The sequence below is a fragment of the Equus caballus genome, chromosome 4 (genome assembly GCF_041296265.1).
Source record: "Equus caballus isolate H_3958 breed thoroughbred chromosome 4, TB-T2T, whole genome shotgun sequence".
NCBI lineage: Eukaryota > Metazoa > Chordata > Mammalia > Perissodactyla > Equidae > Equus > Equus caballus.
The window spans coordinates 87,780,878-87,802,531 of NC_091687.1; the positions used below are offsets into that span (position 1 = coordinate 87,780,878).

Sequence of the window (21,654 nt, forward strand, 5' to 3'; positions counted from 1 at the left end):
CAAGGCCACTTACAGGAACTATAACTTGAATGGAAACGACCAGAAATACAACAATCTAGAGATATTCTGAGAGTGGGCAGTTCTGGTGTTCACTCTGTCTCTGTTTCCTGCCTGACTTAGGATAAATCAATTTCCCCATTGGGGATAGGGATTTTTAAAATTAAAATATCACCAAAATTTTTAATTGTGTCCAAACAAAACATTGTTTTGGATGTTAGTTGCAATAGTAACTGGAAACACACCATGTATCCATACAAAGAAATACTCATAGACAGTTTCTTCTAAATTGGTTTTATAACCCCTAAAACCTCCCATTAAGCACATTGGCTTGCACAAAGAAGGAAAGGAATTTCCATCACTTCCATCCCTCCCCTCACCGCCATTCAAAGGCCATGTCTAGAGGCAAGAACATTACAACTAGTAGTACTAGACTGTCACACATGCATACTCAGGCTATTCCATTTGTAAATGCTTTGCATTTTTATAAAAGTGTCTCCACATCTACAATCTAACCTAATTCTCATAATTGTGTGGGATAGCTGTTATTACGGACTATACTCCTCGGATGAGAAAAGTAAAGCCCAAAACAGGTCAGCATGAGCTTTGGGCAGCTTGTGATTATCCAAGGCCAGAGGGCAGTAGGGCAATGGCCTCCAGGCCTGTTCTCACAGGCATCAGTCTCCACCCTGCCCATTCCCGTCATCACTGAGACCTTTGGTTGCAGTCTCCGGCCAGTCTAGTTGCTAAACCAAGGGGCCGGCTCACGCCAAGACCCGGATTCTTTCACGTGCCTATATAAACAGAGCCGATAACTGCCACCAGGCGGCGCCACATCGCAGCCGGGACTCCAGTGGATCGGGTGTGCACCTGCCAAGCCCCTTGGCTGAGCAGGCTAAACCCAGGCATTTTACTAACTTCACAGTAACGCCGCCCCACCCCGACTGCCTATTGGGACCCCACTTAGCAGTCTATAATGGAGTTTTACTGTTTTTGAGCAGCCAATCCAATACACCTTTACGGATCCTTTTTCGGAACTACTGTGTTGAATACAAGCTTCTGATTAGATTTCGTTATGACTTCTAACAGAATCATGCATAAACCTTTACATATTGGCGTATATATTTATTACAGGTTTTTCCCCTTTACATTACAGCTTGAGTAGCATATCAACTTTTGAAATAATATATAGGTAGGTTATAATCACTGAATTTTGTTTCAGAATGGTAAAACGGGTGTTACAAATATTTGTCATGAAAAGGGGACTTGGGTCGGACAGGATTGAGAACCACTATTTGGAGTATGGACCTTCTCCTGAATACTGCCCTGTTGACTTTGATGATATCTGAACAAATAGCAACTTTTTAGCCTCCTTCGCTGTCTCCACTTTCTCCTACTTCCACCTCACACTGGGGCTGCTCCTGGAGGCTCCTTTGCTCTGCTGGTCCCACACCTTCTCCTTAGCTCTCAGGAAAGCAAGTCCCTGACAGCATCACTTGCGCCCAGTACAATCTCAGCCAGGCCATGGCCGGCTTCTCAGGCTCTTTCACCCTTCCCAACCCCACAGGTACGTCCTGCTGGTTCCACCCTCACTCCAACACACTTGTCATCTCCAATCTCTTCCGGACTGTCCATCCAGGTGAGAACTTGGGCTACACTCTCTCCTGACAGTGTTTAAAACGTCCTCTGCTCTAGTTGGGAGTGTATCCTGTTCTCACGGAGTGATCTTAGTCAATTGAGCCTGAAGATCTGAAACCTGGCGAGCCCAGCTGGGCTTTACTGCCTCTGCCGAGGCGGCACTGCCATCCAGGGGGGCTCGCACTCTTGAAGATTTTTCTTACCATTGTTTTCCCTGAGCTGATTATTCACTCCCTCAGGCTGCCTCTCTCAATTGGTGGGGCAAGGGGGCAGGTGAGAGAGAATTTGTGAGAACACACAATTATTTAAACTAGCTTTCTTTCTCTCCTATCAGACCATACCCAGATTTTCTGTTTTCTCTATCCTTTGGCCACCATTCAACCTCTTTCCTTGGTAGGTTGTCACTAGTTAAGTTTTTGCTATTAAAAAAAATTATTATATATTTACTGTGGACTGGGAATAATTCTGTGACATGGCTTCTTTGCAGAGGCTGCTGATTACCTCCCAATATCCTTAAATAATAAATAAGAGAACTCTCCAGTTTAGGTGGGCTCATGGTCACCCAGCTAAAAGCTACATTTCCCAGCTTCCCTTGTTTCTGGGTGTGACCATGTGAGTGAGTTCTGACCAATGGGATATGAGCAAGTGATTATGCCATTTCCAGGTCGTGCCCTTAAAAGGAATGAGTGTGCACTCCCCTGCTTTCCTCCTTCTCACTGGCCAGGATGCAAATATGATGGCAGGAGCTGGAGCAGCTGCCTTGGAACCCAGAGATGGAAGCCATATGTTGAGAATGGTGGAGATACTCTACCAGTTCTGGACTGCCTACCACGGGACTACTGTGTAAGAGAGAATCAAAACTCTATTTTGTTTAAGTCACTATATTTTGGGGTCTTTGGGCTACCTAGACTATACACTAAGTGACAGCTTCGTGCCACTATCTTTACCCAGAAGCCTGTACTTCCTCGTTATTTGTACTTACTTGTGTTTTTCTAATTTCAAATTTTATGTTTTATATTTTCCTTTTTTAAAACTCACCTCTTAGTTAGTGGTTCATCTAATGTTTCTTTTTTTTTCAAAGAACCAGCTTATGGATTTATTTATTCCAGTGTGCTTAGCGTTTTAAGATTATTTTGCTACCTGTACGCTTGAATGAATTTCCAGCCATTTATGGAATTATTGGGTCACATCCTTTCCTCCTCAACATTCTTTTTACATTGTTCCATTGTCCTATGCCATCTAAAATTGCTGAAAAGAAGTCTGAGGCCAGTCTCATTTTATTCCCCTCCGTAGATTGTCTGCTTCTTCTATCTGGATGTCTGTAGTAGGATGCTTTTGTTATCCCTAAGATTTAGGAACTTCACAAGAACCGTTCTGGTCTCAATGGTTTCTTTGCTCAATTTACCTGGAATATAGTAAATCTTGTTAATTTGCCAAATTGAGCCTTTTTGTTTCAGAAATGGTTTTTCCTTTTAGGTTTTTGACTACGTTTTCAATTCCATTTGTTCCCTCTTCATCAGGGACTCTAGCCATATGTTGGATCAACATAAATGTCTTACAGATCTATCATTTTCTTTCCAGTCGCTTCATCCCTTTGCCCCTCTTTATTGTGTTCTGTGTGACATTCTCAAGCCTGTTATCCATGTCACTGGCTCAGTTTTCTGCCATGTCAACTCTACTTCTTGTGGCTTCTAATGTGACTTTCAGATATTTAGTGGGGTTTTCTTCTATTCTTTCCTTAACTTTTCAAGACCCTTTTTCATCTGATTTTGATATCTCTGATTTTTTTGTTTCATAGGGAAACTAATTTCCTTGAGAATGTAGAGAAAATTCTTTTCAAAGACTTTGTTCTATTTCCTGGAATCATTTTCTTCTGATATGTGCTCTTTATGTGTAGTTTCCTATGGATGTTCATTAGGAGAGGAGGGCAGTTTCTTACATGGATCCCATGGTAGCTCTTTACTGAGAAATAGTGATGATTTTAATAATTAAAAAAATGCTTGCCGGAATCCATCAGCCTTTTAAATACAAATTCTATCTCACAGGAACTATAGTAGCTAGAGAAGCGGGCTAAACACTGCAAGGAAGTAACCAGACAGATCCAGGAGGTGGGACATTCTGTAGGACAGCTGACTAAATTGCTTCCACTAGTAAGTGTCCCCAAAAAAGGGACTGTACTAGATTAAAATAAACTTAGGGAGAATGTGTGGCCCTGGCTTGGATACTAATTTGGATAAATCAATATCCAAATTATTGTAAGAATAATTGGAGAAATTTTACTATGGCCTGGAAATTAAATGAGATGAGGTGAAAGTACACTGAAACACAAAGGTAGAGAGTATTGACTAAATCAAACAGGTTATAAGCCAATTTTTAGAGTATGATCTCCTTTTGGTATGCACGCACGTGTCGTTGTTACAGTGATGTTTTCTGGAAGGTAGGAATACTCTGTTTGTTTTTTAAACTTGTATTTTCCAATGTTCTACAAAGCACATGTACTGCTTATGTAATAAAGCTTTTTTAATAGTGATATAGGTTTAAATGAGACAGATTTACCATGAAGATAGTAAAGTTTAAGTTTCAGGGTCTTTTATTCACCTGGGCCCTCCCAAGACCCTAGGAGGACCTCTAGCAATTTTGTATCAGACTTTTGTGAGATTTTTAAAATTTTACTGTTTATGTTCCAGAATTTTTTTATTATGGTAACATTTACTATTTTAACAATTTTTAGGATTACAGTTCACTGGCATTACAGTCATTTATATTGTTGTGCAACCATCAGCACCAGCCATCTCCAGGACTTTGTTATCTTTCCAAACTAAAACTGTGTACCTATTAAATAATAACTCCTAATTCTGCCCTCCCTCCAGTCTTTTTGTTTTTAAGAGTCTCCACAATTGTATAAGCTTTAAACCCCACAAAACCTGGATCCAGTCCCAACTGACAACCAGATATCCTGATTGTTCCTGAGCAAGCTTTGAAATGATAACTGACACTGCCAAAGTGACTTTAGCCTCAAACCAAAGGACAGTCAACATAGGCGAGGAGACTGTCACTAAAGTGCTCATTGCCAAATGTGCAAAAGGCAACAACTGTGGCAGCATCAACATCACTGAATACACAGGCAGATAAAAGCAATGAGTTTCTCAAATAATCAGAATATATATTTATATAAATTTCCCCAGAAGCCACAAGTGTGTCATTCTTAAGGTCCTTATTTCTTGTAAATTAACCCTATTTTCTTCATTGCTTAGAATTATTGGTAAATAGTAACATCATTTCCTGTAAAATCAGTCCAGAAGAGTAGATAGCAGTTTTATATGGTTGTATCACCTAGTTTTAAGTCTGGCTCAATATAATAGAAAACCTTAATTTATTTCTCTCATGCGTAAAAGAAATCTGGAGGTACACAGTCCAGAACTAGTATGATAGTTTTACGATCATCAAAGAACTGGAGCTCTTTTATCTTGCTATGCTAGCATCCTTAGCATGCCACTTCATGGCCCAATAGGACTGCTCATTCTCCAGGCATCAAGTCTATATTCCAGCCAGAAGAAAAAAAACAAGGAGTGGAAAAGCACATGCCCCCTTCCTACAATGATTCCTCACAGAAACTGCACCTAACACTTGAGTTTATTTCTGTTTTGCCAAAACATAGTCATACAGCCTTATCTAGCTGTAAGGTAGACCAGGAAATAAAATCTTTATTCCAGAAACTTGTGTGCAACAAAAAATCAGACATTCTATTACTAAATGAATGAAGAGAATGGATATTGGGATAGGCAGCTAAGCATCTGTCAAATGTTTTTTAAAAAGATTCAATGTGCTGGTTTTTGAGGTTTGGTGAGGGCAGGTAGGAAAGAGTACCCATCTTATAGCACCATTTATGTCATTGCTTACCATTTTGTATAGAGCTAAAAGCTTGCTTTCTCGATTAGTTTCTAGACTGAGTCTAAAGCTTCTTCCACACACCACAGAAGTGGGCTCAACAGGCTTGTATGGAAAAGAGAAAAAGTCATCTTCTCAATTGAAGGGGACTTTTGAATGTCTCAGTGGCCAAATACATCCAAACCATACGTCTGAGCCAGTGAGCTTTACTGTTGTGGGTAAGCTTTAACTGCGAAAAGCATTGTTCCAGTTTATTAATTACTGTCGCTTTTGTACTGTGTGTTCCGTTTCCAGGGAAATGTCAACCAGAGGACATGGTCTCTGATTCCGTCCTCAGAGATTCTTACCACAGAGGATACTTTTCCCACATGGTAAACAAAAGAAAATGAGGATGTTGCTTTCCCGTGTTTGAGCAGGGGTGTAATAGAAATGGCCAGATGAGGGAGCTGAGGGAATCAGACATGGGCAGCCTCAGGGCCTGTCAGCCTCACCCTGACTTGATAATGAGATACAAAAATAAACGCCTGTGCTTCTGTGGTGCCTAGATTGGTTGTGAAATTGCTTTTCTAAATCCATTGCATTTAACCTTGATGGTTAATACATTATTTAATAAATTCTGGAGTTCTATCCAAATTACAATATGCTTTCGCACTGAAATGGCCTTAAATAGTGGGCAGCCTGCTTGGTTCTTTGCCTCTAATCTAGCCACCCCAGGACTTGGGCTCTTTCTTCCTCTGGCTCAGGGATGAGGAACATTGTCTTTCTCTGAGCGAGGGGATGGCTTGTGGATCCAGCGGGGCTGCTCATCAGGGTTCTATTCCTCCCAGCTGGAACCCTCACAAAGCCAGCCTCTGATTGAGAACCTAATTACTTCTACTGCTCCTTCAGTTTGACCCTCTGGGGAAATAGGCCTGCAGACGCAATCAGCCATCCACAGCAGAGCACAGAGCCGGCACCTACAGCCCTGAACTCCTTCCAGAAGCGGAAAAGCCTACTGCAGATAAACCAGGGCGTGTGGGGGCCCACATGGTGGAAAGCTCAGGAAGGCTAGGTCTTAAATAGACAACAGCCCTTAAGACTCTTTGGGGTAGGTTGCATTGAGAGTAAGGGAGGGTTGAAAGGCAGGGAGGATATTTTCCTGTTAACAGTGGAAGGAGCTTCCCAACAGCCTGCCTTCCTTGCTTTCTGCGTGTCTCAGCAAGGTTTGAGGGAGCTACATCCTCAGGTCCGAGAAGTGCTGGGGAATGTCAGGGCATAGCCAAGCCAGAAAAGCACTCTGGAGGAAAAGGGAGGTTCCTCTGCATTTCCCTTTCCTGCAGGCCTGCCCTGGTTTTTCATGATGTCATCCATTCATCATTGTGAGCAGATTGGCGGTCCCTGGCCTTGGCCAGCTGCCCAAGGCCAGGAGGGAAGAGAGAGATCCCAGGACAAATGTGCAGTGGGCCCCTGAGCTTGTGCGGAAATGTCATCAGTTCCACAGAGAAAGACTTGGTACAAATTGAAGAAGACAGTAAAAGTCACAAGATCCTATCCAACCTTCCCTTCCCTGAACGCCTGGGAAGAACTCAGGGACCTCTTGCCTGTGGATCAGGAGCCATACCCTGGAGTGGGCCTGGGTGTGGAGGAGGGACTGCTCTGCCAGATGGTTCATTCTCCAGAATTCAACCTGTTTCCCGACTCAGTGGTGTTTGAAAGCAACTTTGTCCAGGTACCCTTGGGTGGCCCCGAATGGTGCTCCTTGATTCTTCTAAACCTGTTCCCAAGATGTGACCGGGAGAGTCCGTCCCTGGGACTGGAGTGGAGTAAGAACTGAGGCAAGGAGAAGTCAGTGGGCCTGGAATGCAAGGCCCCCCCCTTGGACCTTGACTTTGCAGAGCCCCAGACAGTTCTCCTGCAGACTTTTGTCCCTCCTGGAAGAGAGGTCGGGTGTTCTCTGCTCTGCATGGAGCATTTGGTATCGGAATCCCTCCATTTACTTCCTCTCCCAGGCTGTCAGGCCAAAGCAGACGAACAAAGAGGCAGTGAAACAAGATGCCCTTTGAGGGTTCGGAACAGAAATGCTCTTTGGTGAAAGAATAGGAGCTGAGCAGCCAGAGAGACCTGGGCTCAGAGTCTAGTGCACTGCTTTCGCGTCAGGTGACCTGCACACCCTGAATCCCAGTTTCCTCTGTTGTGAAAGGGGCTGGACTGGCCTAGGTTGTTATACGCGAACACGGGAGGCGAAGGCCTGGGTACAATGCGCACGCGGTGCATTCTTGTTTCCTTGCCTGGGCTCTCCTCAGGCCAGAGGGGACTCAGGATAAACAGGACTTGGGAGTTAGAAGGGACCTTAGAGTGCAGGGAAGGTACAGGAGAAAACAGGGCCTCTCAAAGAAGGCCCAAAAGACAAGTGTTTCAAAGAAAAGCCAGGAAACAGTCCGGGGAGGATTCACAGAAGTATGACACATGTCAGGGAACTCCTGGGTTATGGTTCTTGTGGGCAATTGCTGGTAGCAGAAAATACAAATACTATTACGCTTGCTTAACCAATATAGACCGAAACAGGGGTTCTCAACAAGTGGTGATTTGCCCCCACCACCAGGGGGCATCTGGGACTGTCTGGAGACATTTTTGGTTGTCACAACTTGGGGCGGGAGTGAGTATTACTGGCATCTAGTGGGTAGAGGCCCAGGATGCTGCTAAACACCCTACAGTGCACAGGACAGCCCTCTCCCCGAAAACAAAGAGTTATCCAACCCAAAACGTGAATAGTGCCGAGTTTGAGAAACTCTCGGCTAAAACCGCTGCTTCTGTCAAACGCTCAGACGGTGCCTGTGGGGCTGCTTTGCAGGTCAAAAAGGACAGGAACTGGATAGACATGTACAAAGCCTCCAACACCATGGCCCTTGGGGTCACCTCCTCCGTGCCCTGTCTGCCCCTTCCCAACATCCTCCTCATGGCCAGTGTCAAATGGCACCAGGGGCAGAGCCAGACATGGAACAGACCATCTACAGTCCCAAACATCATCCTGAAGAGGTAAGCAACGCAGATGGGAATGAAGGACAAGCAGGGCGAGGCGTGGACCCAGAGCGGAGGCTGCTTTGTAACTAAACTCGGGGTGGGAGAAAGCAGAGAAGTCGTCAGCAGGGACATTAATTGTTTTAGACAGCAGGTGCCCTGGAAGCATCAAGGCCAAGTTGGGCAAAGGTAGGCATAAGGTTGACAGGAAAGAGGAGCCGGGCAACATCCCCGCTTTCCTTCTTGCTGCACTCGCCCCACTGAATCTTAGGAAATCTCTCCGCCTTTGGCCAAGGGGCAAAGAAGCCAGGAGGTCTGGCAGGTGGAGCACTGGTTGGGAGATGCAGGTTCCAGTCAAAAATATAATTTTTGAGTCATGAATTACTTGCTGTGCCTCAGTTTTCCTACTAGTAAAATAAGTGGAACTAAATCTCGCTTAGAACTGTAGCATATAGTGACATCATGCTTGTCTGGGATGAAACAGCCCTTTTTTATATTTCAGTATCTTAAGTAATTTATAGGATATCTCAAGAATCTCTAGATATTCCCAAGAGTCCAGGTAAACTCTTCATTTCTTCACGTTTCCTCAGTGCTAAATCTCTCCATTATGTTCTGAGTATACCTATAGCATGCATAGCTCACCCCACGCTGACCGATATTAGATCCAAAGCCAGCTCCTTGAACCTTAGTTCCCTTGGGAAGAGTAACTGAGGCATTAAGGTCAATGAATGGACAAGCTGGACCGTGGGGCCAACTCCGTGGCAGAGGAGGGCAGCTCACTTTGTGCTATCAAGAAGGAAATTGAAAAACCCTATAATTCCAGCTACCTTCCTTGTAGGCTGTCTCTCTCAAGCAGGATTCAGGGAACACCAGCATGAGAATCATGGCAGGCAGGGTGGAGGTTAAAATGGAGATCCCAGGGCCACAGGCCAGACCTACTGAATCCGAATCTTTGGGATTGTTTTCAGAAGTCAACCTCTTAAACAAACTCCCCAGGTGCATCTGGTCTCCTCAAAGTTTGAGCAACACTGTGCTAAGCACTCTCTCTCCTACCCCAAAAAGGCTCAGTCCTGAAGGAGACACTCCTCATTTTAATGAAGATAGTGTCGGATCAGAAGCACTGGGGTTGCTAATGTGTGTCTTCCCTTGTGCCTTCAGGATTCTCCCGTTGAAGTTTGTGGAGCTCCAGATCTGCGACCGCCCTCAGCGCATCCTGCAGTTGAGGACAGTTGCCGAGAAGATCTACTACCTAAGGCTCCACCCTGATCATCCCAGGACTGTCTTCCACTTCTGGATCCGACTGGTTCAAATTCTGCAGACGGGCCTGTCCATCACCACCAAAGACCCTAGGATTCTTGTCTCTCACTGCCTGGTACCCAAGAACAGCTGCAGCCCCTCAGGAGACTCTAAGGTAAGTGGGCACCATTGCTGCTTCCAGCCAAGGCCAGAGCTGAGCTGTAGAGCTTAGGCGAGCTGGTATGTGAGCACCCCGTGAAGGCAATTCCTGCCTTAGGCCTTTTCTAATCAGTTTTATTGAGGTGTAAGGTTCAAGCATAAAATTCACCCATTGTAAGTGTACAGTTCAACACTGCCAGTAAATGTAGAGAGTTGTGCAACCATCACCACCATCCAGTTTTAGAACATTTCCATCACCCTAAAAACTTCCTTCATGCCCATTTGCAGTCATTCCCTGTTCCTACTTCCTTCCCTAGGCAACCATTGATCTGTTTGCAGTCTCTATTCATATTTCTGAGACATTTCATATAAATGGAACCCTACAATATATAGTCTTTTGTGTCTAGCTTCTTTCACGTAGCATAATGTTTTTCAGGTTCATCCATATCATAGCATGGGGCCACTCTATGGCAGAGTCACAGATTATCAATAATTCATTCCTTTTAATTGTTGATTAGTATTTCATTGTATAAATATACCACATTTTGTTTATTCATTCACCAGTTGATCGATATTTGGATTGTTTCCAATTTTTGGCTATTATGAGTAATGCTGCTATGAACATTTGTGTACAAGTTTTTGTATAGACACGTGTTTTCCTTTGTCTTGGGTAGATTCCAAGAAATGAAATCACTGGGTCATCTGGTAAGTTTATGTTTAAACTGGCAAATAGTTTTCCAAAGTGGCTGCACTATTTACATTCCCACCAGTAATGCACACGGGCTTCAGTTTCTCCACATCCTCACCAACACTGGTACTGTCTTTTTTATTAAAGGCATTCTAGTGGATGTGTAGTGTTTTTAATTTGGATTTCTTGAATGACTAATGATGTTGAGCAACTTTTCATGGGCTTATTAGTCATGTATCTATCTTCTTTGGTGAAACATCTATTGAAATCTTTTGCCTATTTTAAAATTGAGTTTTGTCTTCTTATTGAATTGTAAGAGTTCTTTGTGTATTCTGGATACAAGTCCTTTATCAGATATATGATTTGCAAATGTTTTCTCTCAGTCTATGAATTTTTTCATTTTCTTAATAGTGTCCTTTGAGGAGCAAAATTTTGAATTTTGATGAAGTACAATTTATCAATTTTTTCTTCTATGGATCAGGCTTTTGGTGTTATATCTAAGAACTCTTTGTTCAACCCAAAGTCACAAAGATTTTATCCTAATAAAATCCTAATGTCCTAAATTTATAGATTTAGCTCTGACGTCTAGGTATATGATCCATTTTGAGTTAATATTTGTGTATGATGTGAGATAAGGGTCTAACGACCTTTTTTTTTTTTGGCATGTGGATATACAATTGTCCTAGCACTATTTTTTGAAAAGACTATCCTTTCCCCATTGAATTGTCTTGGCACCTTTGCCCAAAATCAATTGACCATAAATGTAAAGATTTATTTCTGGACTCTCAATTCGGTTCCATTGATCTGTATGCCTATTCTTGTGCCAATACCACAATGTCTTGATTAATGTAGCTTTATAGTAAGTTTTGAAATTAAGTGATGTAAGTCTTCCAATTTTGTTTTCGGTTTTTTCAAATTGATTTGGCTATTCTAGATCCTTTGCATTTCCACATAATGTTAATTTCTACAAAAAAGCTTGCTGGAATTTTGATAAGGACATGTTGAATTTATACATCAAGTTGGCAAGAATGGCCATCTTGACAATATCAAGTCTTCCAATACATGTATATGGAATGTCTTTCCATTTATTTTGATCTTCTTTAATTTCTCTCAGCGATGTTTTGTAGCTTTCAGTACACAAGTTCTGCACTTCTTTTGTTAAATTTATTCCTATTTGATTCTTGTTGATAGTATGGTGACTGGAATCGTGTTTTCTTTCTTTTTTTTTTTTTTTAAAGATTCTATTTTTCCTTTTTCTCCCCAAAGCCCCCGGTACATAGTTGTATACTTTTAGTTGTGGGTCCTTCTAGTTGTGGTATGTGGGACGCCGCCTCAGCATGGCTTGATGAGTGGTGCTGTGTCTGCACCCAGGATTCAAACCAGCAAAACCCTGGGCTGCCGAAGCGGAGCGCGTGAACTTAACCACTCAGCCACGGGGCCAGCCCCAGGAATTGTGTTTTCTTAATTTAATTTTTGCATCACTCATTGAAAGTATAGAGAAATAAAATTGATTTTTGTGTATTAATCTTGTTCATTAGTTGTGGTAGTTTTTGTAGATTCCTTGGGATTCTCTACTTACATAGATACATGTTATCTGTAAATAAAGACAGTTTACTTCATTTGAAATCTGGATCCATTTGTTTATTGCCTTATTGCATTAGCTGGAATCTTCAGTACAATGTTTAATATAAGTAGCAAAAGCAGACATCCTTGCCTTGTTCTCTATCTTAGGGGAAAACATTGTCTTTCACTAAGTATAACGCTCACTGTGGATTGTTGCAGATGCCCTTTATCAGGCTGAGGAAGTTCTCTTCTATTCTTTGTTTATTGAGAGTTTTTATCATGAATGGATATTGAATTTGTCAAATGCTTTTTCCGCATCTATTGAGATGATCATGTGGTTTGCCCTTTATTCTATTAATATAGGACACTGCGTTAATTGATCTTTAGATGTTAAACCAACCATGTGTTCCTGCAACAAATTCCACTTGGTCCTGGTGTGCATAATCGTTTTTCAATGTTCCTGGATTCAGTTTGCTAGCATTTTGTTAAGGATTTTTGCATCTATATTCGTGCAAGATATTGGTCTGTAGTCTTCTTGTGATATCCTGGCTTTGGTATCAGGATAATAATAGCCTTATGGAATAATGTGGGAAGTATTCCTTCCTCCTCTATTTTCTGAGTCTGTGAAGAATTGGTATTACTACTTCTCTAGATATTTCATAGAATTCATCAGTGAAGCCACCTGGGCCTTTTTGCACCAGGCCTTAGTGTGTGATGAATACAAGCCTGACAACATAAACTTCATGAAGGCAAGGATTTTTATCTATCTTTTCACTGCTATTCCCAGTGCCTGGAACATAGTTGACATTCAATAAATATTGAATGAATGGATGGATGGATGGATGGATGGATGAATATGAGCAGCATGCCCAACTGGAGCACTTCAGGGTATCCCAGGCAACGGGAAAGAAAGCAGTTTTACCAGGCAGGAAAAGCAGCTCAGTATAGGATTTTTCTTATAGGAATTAATTTTTAAAATATTCATTAAATTCCTACAATAAATATTTGATCCCCCTACATTTAAATATAAAACCAAGTAACATAAGCTTTATTAAAGTTTACATTAATGGGATATTCAATAACATATTAAGGTATGTTAATAAGAATAGTTTATCTACTAAATTATACTTAAAGTATTCAACGATGATATTATCCTTAGGCACCAAAGGATATTTATAGCGATACAGGGAATATCAACAAACAGATACACCTCAGAATGGCCTCTCTGAGCAGCTGGCATGGCTGCCCAATGGAACAGTTTGAGTTCCAACATTTTAGGGTCTGGACCATGATATTAGGAAAATGCAGAGACCCTAAAGCCTTAACCACCTGGTTTTGCTTTTTTTCTCCATCCAGTTAGTACAGAAGAAACTCCAAGCCCCCCAGCCCAGTGACAGCCTCATGCAGCTGATGGCCAAGGGAGAGAGTGAGGCCCTCTCTCAGATTTTTGCCGACTTGCACCAGCACAACCAGTTCAGGTACAAGACTTAAATCAGGCCAGCCTGACATGTCTTTCTACAGCCCTGATAGTCTGGGCCGTGAGATCCAGAAACCAAGTGACTTGGTCACTGAACACAGGGAGGGGCATGAAACACTGCCACTCAGTATCCAGTCTTTATCTTTGACTCAGACAACCTTTTATCAGTTCTCTGTGCCTTATTTTCCTTCTCTACACAGCAAGCATGGTAGGCTTGACTCCAGAGGAGGAATTTTATAAAAAATGAAATAGTAAGTTGGTAACACAGGTGGAAGAGTAAAACTTAATTCCTAATCCAGTTCCTAACCCTACAAAGAAATAACCAAAATGTTGTTTAAAACAGCGTCTACCCATTGGGTTCCTTTACCTACTTACCTGGCCTCTGCTTAGACTTTATGGAGCTTCTGTGGTCATTTTCTTAAAAAGCTCCATTGTGCAGGCCCAGCTTCTCCATGCCTGAGGAAGTGTCCCCGTATGTACGGATGACTTAGGGTTGAGTCTTAAGACTGGTGGTATGACATAGGAGCTGAGAGCACTTAGACCATGGGGCACCACGCACAGAGAGCAAGGATAAAGTGGGAACCAGGGTCCTCATGAACCTGATTTGTAGAGTAAGAAAAGGGAGAACAGAAATAAATTAGTAAATGTCACCAGAAGAGAAAAAGGAGGTGTCAGAGAGAAGGCGATTTTTGTTACTCAGACAGAACAAAAAAAAGAAAGGTTTCTTTCTGAGTGCTGGTGAAAAACTGAAAACCAGTAGAGCTCAGAGGAGGCAATCTCTCGTAGTAGAGAGATTGCACTGCTGCAACCGTGAGCTCTTGGGCACATTGCTCTTCTGGGCCTCAGTTTTCAGATCTGTAAAATGGAAATTGTGATAGTACCAAGCTCACGCAGATATTCTCAGGATCAAATGAGCGCATACGCGTTAAGTGCTTGACGTGCTCCTCAGCAGACGTAGAAGCAGATGTAAGTAAACTCTCAATAAATATTACCTTGTATTATTAACGCTAACTTGGGCTGGAAATAGACAAGTATTAACACAAGAAAAAGACTTGTCAGTTGCCTACTATTAAAGAATTTATACTAGGGTCATCAATCTGTATATCATAAAGAAATCCGCAATTAAGAAATTTCTGGGTTAGATGTCACGTTGCTGAGTTAGACAGTGCTGGACTCTAATATAGCAAGATATATTGAAGCAACTTTTTAACTGTCTCAAAATGTTAAATCACAGGTGTTTTTATTACTGTTTGAAGGCCAGCTTCTGTTTATATTCACTGGCCACAATTCAGTCACCTGGCCACACTCAGCTGCAAAGGAGGATGGGGAATGCATTCTCTAGTCTACATAGCCATGTGCCAACACAGAGTCAGATACTCTGCCCCCAAGAGAGAAGGGAGAAAGGGATACTGGGGGCCTATTGGCAATCTCTGGCACAGACAGCTTTTAATATTTCCACAAGGTCAGAGGAGACTATGACTTGAAGGAGAAGCCAGATAAAGGGTAGAAAAAGCTGTGCAGGCTAAGGGAACACATAAGACTGAAGCTTCATCCTGAGGAAGAAGCTGGGTGCATTTAGAGACAGGGAAGGAAGGCCAATGGGGAAGTGGGGTGGAGGTGGAAGGACATAAGTAGAAGTGGGGAGGTGCCGAGCCAGGCAGGGCCTGGGAAGCCACGTGAATGAATTTAGACTTCAAATGTAATGGGATCCTTAGCAGCATTTTAAACAGGGAAGTGATCCAATTTACATTTTGAAAAGGTCATGTTGGCTGTTGCAGTGACAGTCTATTTGAAGAGAGGGAGAGTAGGTGTGGAGAGACCAGCCAGGAAGCTATGGCAGCCTAGTCTGGGCTGTCACGTACAAAACGGATCAGAGAGATGCAAGAAATAGGGGAAAATGAATTTTTGCTTCACTGTTACCTCAATAATTGCTTAGTGCAGACATTTAGTTTATTCTCTTTAATTTCCCAGAACAAAGCCCTGAGTGAGGATTTTTCTCCTCATTCAGGTAGGTTCTAGTCTGGTTTCAATTATACCAGGTTTTGCACATTGGCAACAACATGCAACTTACAGCAAATAAAACAAATGGCTGAGACACAGGACTGAACAGATGGAGTCGCATCCACTCCTCCTCAGCAAAATCAGCAGCGTGGGTTCCGCTCCCCACCGCCCCACCACATCCCACCTCCCCCTTCCTTATTTTGTCTTCTGCCACTTTAATATGCATCACACCCACTCAGTATAGCCACAGCTGGCCTTTTTCATATTTATATCTACCCCTAAAGCTTTCACATCAAGAAAAGTATAACTAGAAACAAGACTTGAAATGAGAATTTCATGTTCTATTCTTTTCCTTTTGATCCTCATTTCCTTGATCCTGAAATGGCTGGAGTTCCAGGAGCAGCAAAAAGACGGACACCAAAAAGGATAGCTCAGGTAACGGAGGGCACAGGGCACCCACGTCTCGGAGAACTTTCTGCTCTGCAGTTGTAGGAATAAGATCCCCTCCAGGTCCACACCCAACTTTCCTGGTGCTGTCAGGATCACCATCATCCTTCTGTACCTTAGTTTGAGTTCCTCTAGGCCCTTTGGCCACGTAGTCAATTTTGCACGAAATCCTACCGATTTCTTTCTTTGAAATGTTTCTTATATTCTCTGCTTCATTTCTACTCCCACAGATGCTACCCTAGTCCACCTTATCACCTCATGCCTGGTCTACTGCAGTAATCTTCTGCTAGTTCATTCATTCATTTATTCATTCAAAACCATGCATCGAGCACTTGGTAAGTGCCAGACACTGTTGAAGGCTTTGGAGTTCCAGTGAAGAAAGACACAGTACCTCCTTCAAGGGGTTTATCTTTTGGTGGAGTCAAATGGGTAAACTCCAAAATTACAAAACCTCTCTTTCCAGGCAACATTCAAAGCTCATGCCTGGGGTGCCACAGGAGCATAAAGACGGGGTCCCTGGCTCCACCAGGGAAGCTGTCCTGGAAGGCCCGGGACATAGCTGAGCTGAGTCTTAGAGGACAGTACAGTGGTATGGGCGAAGTGGATGAGGCAGGGCATTCTAGGAGGAGAATCTCTGGGAGAGAGCATGACACATTCTGGAAATAGCAGCCACTCCCTATTTATTTCCAGGTTCTGGTTTACCCCAAATCCACTTATTTTGGCATGCATGATCCTGCATAAACTTCTTCCATCTTACCCATCTCACCTAATCACCCACTCCTCCTCAAATAGGAGCTTTCTGCCTCATCTTCTTCTCCAGTCCAAATCTTCTCCTCTAGCCTAACGTTAGCTATGGGGGACATGCCTCATTCATCCCCATCTGCTCCCTTCTGACAATGCTCGACGCCAAGTCCTATCATTCCAGATACACCTCACAACACCTTCCTGCCCAGACGAACCTTTCCTTAGTTATAACCTCTCTTATATTATTCCTGAGTTATTTTGTAGGTTTCAGTCTTGTTTCCTCAACCAATGCTAAATTTTTTTCATTCCTCTGAATTATCGACAGCAGCAGGGCTGGGAACACAACAAGAGCTCAATTAATATCTGTGCACCACACCACTAATAAATTATTCCTCCAAATTGGCTCAGGAGGCAGCCAGAATATCATGTTATATTTAGAAATTTAGAGAAATCTGTAGATCCCAGGGGACCTCTGCCAACTTTCATCTATTCCAGGGATTATAAACTCAAGCGTCTGCAGGTAGAGTAAATGGGTAAAGAGTCTAGGTGACATGGATATAAGAAGTGGTTAACTTTTCTCTCAGTTCTATTATAAGCAAAAGGATAGCTTGGCTGACACTTGGTTTCAACATTGAGGAGACAATAGGGAGTGGTGGGGACAGTGGCAACTAGAAATGAAGGTTTCAATTAAGGCTTCAATTAATTTTTGCCATCCTAGAACACAGGTCTGGTTTTGCCAGATACTCTGATTTTTCAAGATAAGCCAAAAATCTGGGCTTTTATGTGACATATTCCCCACCCCATAAAAAATTAAAGCACAGGGGCCGGTCTGGTGGTGCAGCAATTAAGTGCGCACAGTCCGCTTCTCGGTGGCCCTGGGTTCACCGGTTCAGATCCCAGGTGCAGACATGGCACCGCTTGGCACGCCATGCTGTGGTAGGCGTCCCACGTATAAAGTAGAGGAAGGTGGGCACGGATGTTAGCTCAGGGCCGCCTTCCTCAGCAAAAAGAGGAGGACTGGCAGTAGTTAGCTCAGGGTTACTCTTCCCCCCCTCAAAAAATTTAAAGCACAATATAGGCCAATACTTGGTGGGCAAACTAAACATAACTGCAGACCAAATTAAGCCAGGAAGCTGCCAGTTCACAGCCCCTGCTCTAAATGGTGAGGAGAGCTGACGCTGGCTCAGATCTTCTCCAAATCTATGAATGCTGTCTCATGTTATATGACCCATAATACAATGGTGATTCGTTTCTGGTTTTGCACATACATTCAAATACACACACACATAAACACACAAACACATAGACCATACCCTATGAGGTTAGAGTTGAGGAAAACAGAAAGAATATGTCAAACTTATTTCTGGGACTTGAGAGAACAGCTTGAGGATATCTGATGTCGTGGAAACTACCGCTCCCAAGACGTCCCTAGACTGATTTCAGTTGATCATCCTGGGATGTCCTCAGGACACTTCTCTTTCCTCAGAGCTGAGGAAAGCTCTCTTTTCTCTCTGGGCTCAGTAGTCTGCTCTTAGTTTGGAGGGACAGTCACACCCCAGCCTCTTGGAACTTTTGAATGAAAATTGAGAGAGAGAGAGAGCTACATTTGGAAAATCCAGCATCTCAAATCTTACCTGTGTGGCTGAACCCTTTCAACTCCCCATTGATGAGTGGTGTGGCCTATTGCCGTGCTTCCCAAACTTTAACGTGCAGACAGTCCCCTGGGAATCTTGTTAAAATGCAGATTCTGATCCAGTGGGTCTGGGTGGACCTGAAACTGCATTTCTGACATGCTCCCAGGTGATGTCAAAGCTGCTGGGCTGTGAGCCACCCTTCGAGTAGCTGAAGCCAAGTGGACCAAGAACAGGCTCTGACTTAAGGCCATCTGGGTTCAAGGCCATTGCCAGTTCAGTTAACTGAATCTCCTGGGGAAATTCACTCAGTTAACCTCTCCAAGCCATGTAGGTTCTCTCCTTTTGCTGGCACAGCTTTGTTCACATGATGTAGTGGTAAAAACTTGGGCTCTGGAGCTGGGCTGCCTGACTTTGAATCCTGGCTCTGCCTCCTCATTATATGACTGTGGGCAGGTTACTTAACCTCCAAAAGAGGGAGAATTCTGGCAGCTGACTGGCTGCTAGGCCTCAGATTCCTCATCCGTAAAATAGGGACTATGGCAGTGCTGACCTCTCTGGGTTGTTGTGAAGATTAAAAGAGCATTAATGCATGTAATTGTTTGGAACAGTCCCTGGCCCATACTAAGCACCCCTCAAATGTTGGCCATAATCTGTGAGCATGCTCTGTGAATTAAAGTACAAACAAATTCGTTCCCTTTCTGACATAGAGAAAGATACTCCCAGTGAAGACTGCATCCCCTGCACCCGCGACCTCAGTTGGAGGGATTCGCTCACCTGTGGAGAGTGGGAACGAGAGAACCCCTCTGGACCACAGCCCCTCTCACTCCTCAGCACTCTGGCAGCCTGCACGAGGCCACAGCTGACCCTGCTCATAGGTACAGTCATGGGATTAATCTGGCTGCCTTCATGGGACAGGTCTGGAATTCTCACCGAGGTTCAGGTCCTAGGGTCCGGGGGTGATTCCAGGAGGCTGTGGGGTGGGAGTGGGGGTGCCAGCCACAGCCACCTCAGCCCTCTTTTTTCTTGCCCTGTTCTTCTCTACCTCCAACTGGGCTGAGTGAAACCCTAAGTGTGGCACCTCCAGAGCCCGCAGAGGCCCCTGGGAGTTCCTGCAAGTGGCTCTGAATGGATAGAGACCAGGATGACACTGTTGTCACTAGAGCTGCTTTCTCCCTGCTGGGTGGGAGGCGTGAGGTGCTGAGTTCCCGTGGGCTCCTCCTTTGAAGAGGTAGGGAGTTGGCTCTCCCTTTTCCTTTCCAGAGTTCTGGGGGAGCCCCAACCTTCTGCTGCAGATAGTAAGAGGGAGCTAGGCTGGGAGGGGTGGGGTGGGAGTCGGACTTCTCTGGGTCCTAGCCCTTATCTCTCCATGCTCCACGGCTCATCCACCCATCCATGTATTCATTTAGCAAACATTCATTAAGTACTTCCTATGTGCCTCTGTCTGATCAGAGATAGATTCCTAAAGAAGGTAGGAGTGGTTTATATTTTCTAAAGTAAAATATTATCAATAAGCCACGAACTCTTAAAAAATATCTGTTATTAATAGTTGACAATTTAAAAATAATTTAAGTATGTAGGTATGCACAAAAGAGCTTTTTAGGCAAGCTATATCCTATTGAGCATTTTTCTCTCCTGTACTAACAGGAAATTCTATTTGAACCACCCTTTCACACTTGGGAGAATCTATGCAGCCCTCGCCAACGCCACTGTGCAGCATTCATCTTTCCGAGGGGTCTCTCTGGATGGAGGGGAGGAGAAAGCTGCAACTACAGGAAAACTAGAATCCTCTCACATCTATAGCATAGCCTTTCCTTGGAGAACCATTTGGGAGGATGGATCCAAGATGAGAAGCATTATTCTAGCATTATTCCAATCCGTAACTTCACATCCTCACCACCACAAACATCACCACGCCTTGTCTCCATTCCACCGCCAGGCAGACACAAGAAGACATGCTCTCAGGATGGCCAGGACCAAGAGATGGAGAGAAGGGAGGAGAAGGAAGCAGGGCCAGAGAGAACTAAAAAAGAACAAAATGGAGGTGAAGAGGAAGGTGGACGGAGGAAGTCAGAGATGAGGGGAGATACAGAGAGGTGGTAACGGAAGGAAACAAAAGAGACTTGGGAGAGAAGCTGAAGAGGACAAGAGAAGAAATACACCACTGAGAGATGCCTCATGGAGCTTCTATTTATCTAGTTTAAAACTTGAAAGTAAGGCCATATTCCAAAAAAGAAATACGTTTTCTTCTGTGCTCAGACTGCTCTGGACAAGTATGAGGAATCAGAAATGAATTCCAGCCAAGGGCTTCTCCTTAAATTTCCCTTTCTGCTGGTTTTTCTTGTGAGTCCCTCTTTTCTGATTCAAGCTTTGGCCTTCTTCCTTAGCCCATTCCCTAACTTAGACTTGCTAGCCTGGCCCTGGTGTTCCAAATGGAGGTTTGGGGTTGAGGCTGCAGAAAGGCTCCTGCAGGAGGTAGTAAGACAAGGTGTGTGAGGTAGGGAAAATTCTCTTTTGTGTTCACACTTTCTAAGTTTGCTCATGTCTGAGTCCTACAAACACTGGCTTAATTTCTTTTGCATATGGCACCCCATTGAAATGTCGACACACCTTGTTATAGTGTTTATTAAATTAGCAATTCCAAAAAGGAGATACAGGCTCGAAGCATAGGTGAATCAGAGATTTCAGGCTCAAAGTATAGATAAAATGAGAGGTTCACAAATCATCGATCAAGAGAGTCTCTCTCAGATGGCCCATGGACTGGCCTCTGTTTAAAATGCACAATATTTCACATTCAATAAACCAGACTATGAGTACTTCAGAAAACCTGTCCAACCTTCCAAGTGGAAAGGTTTTTTAGATGTCCTGCTTTGATTTAAGATATCCTGGGCTGGCCTGGTGGCGCAGCAGTTAAGTTTGCACGTTCTGCTTCGGCAGCCTGGGGTTCGCCGGTTCGGATCCCGGGTGTGGGACATGGCACCGCTTGGCAAGCCATGCTGTGGCAGGCGTCCCATGTATAAAGTGGAGGAAGATAGACACAGATGTTAGCTCAGGACCAGTCTTCCTCAGCAAAAAGAGGAAGATTGGCAGTAGTTAGCTCAGGGCTAATCTTCCTAAAAAAAAAAAAAAAGATATCCTAGGAGGGTCTTTTTCTTCGTTGAAGTGGTTTTCAGACTGAAACGATTGGA

The 21,654-nt window shown here is 43.6% G+C and overlaps 1 protein-coding gene across 19 annotated transcripts; it reads left to right on the forward strand.

Annotated features, from left to right (window-relative positions):
• Positions 1 to 2,298: 2,298 nt before the first annotated feature.
• Positions 2,299 to 20,785, forward strand: GARIN1B (golgi associated RAB2 interactor 1B). Of its 19 annotated transcripts, none has more exons than XM_070265775.1 (10): positions 2,348 to 2,478; positions 5,818 to 5,894; positions 6,351 to 6,610; positions 6,843 to 7,231; positions 8,354 to 8,538; positions 9,679 to 9,931; positions 13,523 to 13,644; positions 16,036 to 16,079; positions 19,177 to 19,344; positions 20,114 to 20,785. In XM_070265775.1, the coding sequence occupies exons 4-10, from the start codon at positions 6,986 to 6,988 to the stop codon at positions 20,125 to 20,127; spliced, it is 1,032 nt and encodes a 343-aa protein (XP_070121876.1). In that variant the 5' UTR covers positions 2,348 to 2,478; positions 5,818 to 5,894; positions 6,351 to 6,610; positions 6,843 to 6,985; the 3' UTR covers positions 20,128 to 20,785. The 19 variants fall into 19 exon arrangements, with proteins under 19 accessions (XP_070121877.1, XP_014594689.2, XP_070121886.1 ...); XM_070265781.1 differs by having other exon boundaries at positions 16,042 to 16,079; XM_070265774.1 differs by lacking the exons at positions 2,348 to 2,478; positions 6,351 to 6,610 and adding exons at positions 2,842 to 2,900; positions 3,681 to 3,785.
• The last annotated feature ends 869 nt before the right edge of the window (positions 20,786 to 21,654 follow it).

Excerpts from the sequence above, each read along its gene's own strand:
- GARIN1B (XM_014739203.3), top strand. The coding sequence starts at position 6,986 with ATGTCATCAGTTCCACAGAGAAAGACTTGGTACAAATTGAAGAAGACA. Across the intron at positions 7,232-8,353 it reads TTGAAAGCAACTTTGTCCAG|GTCAAAAAGGACAGGAACTG; the intron begins GTACCCTTGGGT and ends GCTGCTTTGCAG. Across the intron at positions 8,539-9,678 it reads CCAAACATCATCCTGAAGAG|GATTCTCCCGTTGAAGTTTG; the intron begins GTAAGCAACGCA and ends TTGTGCCTTCAG.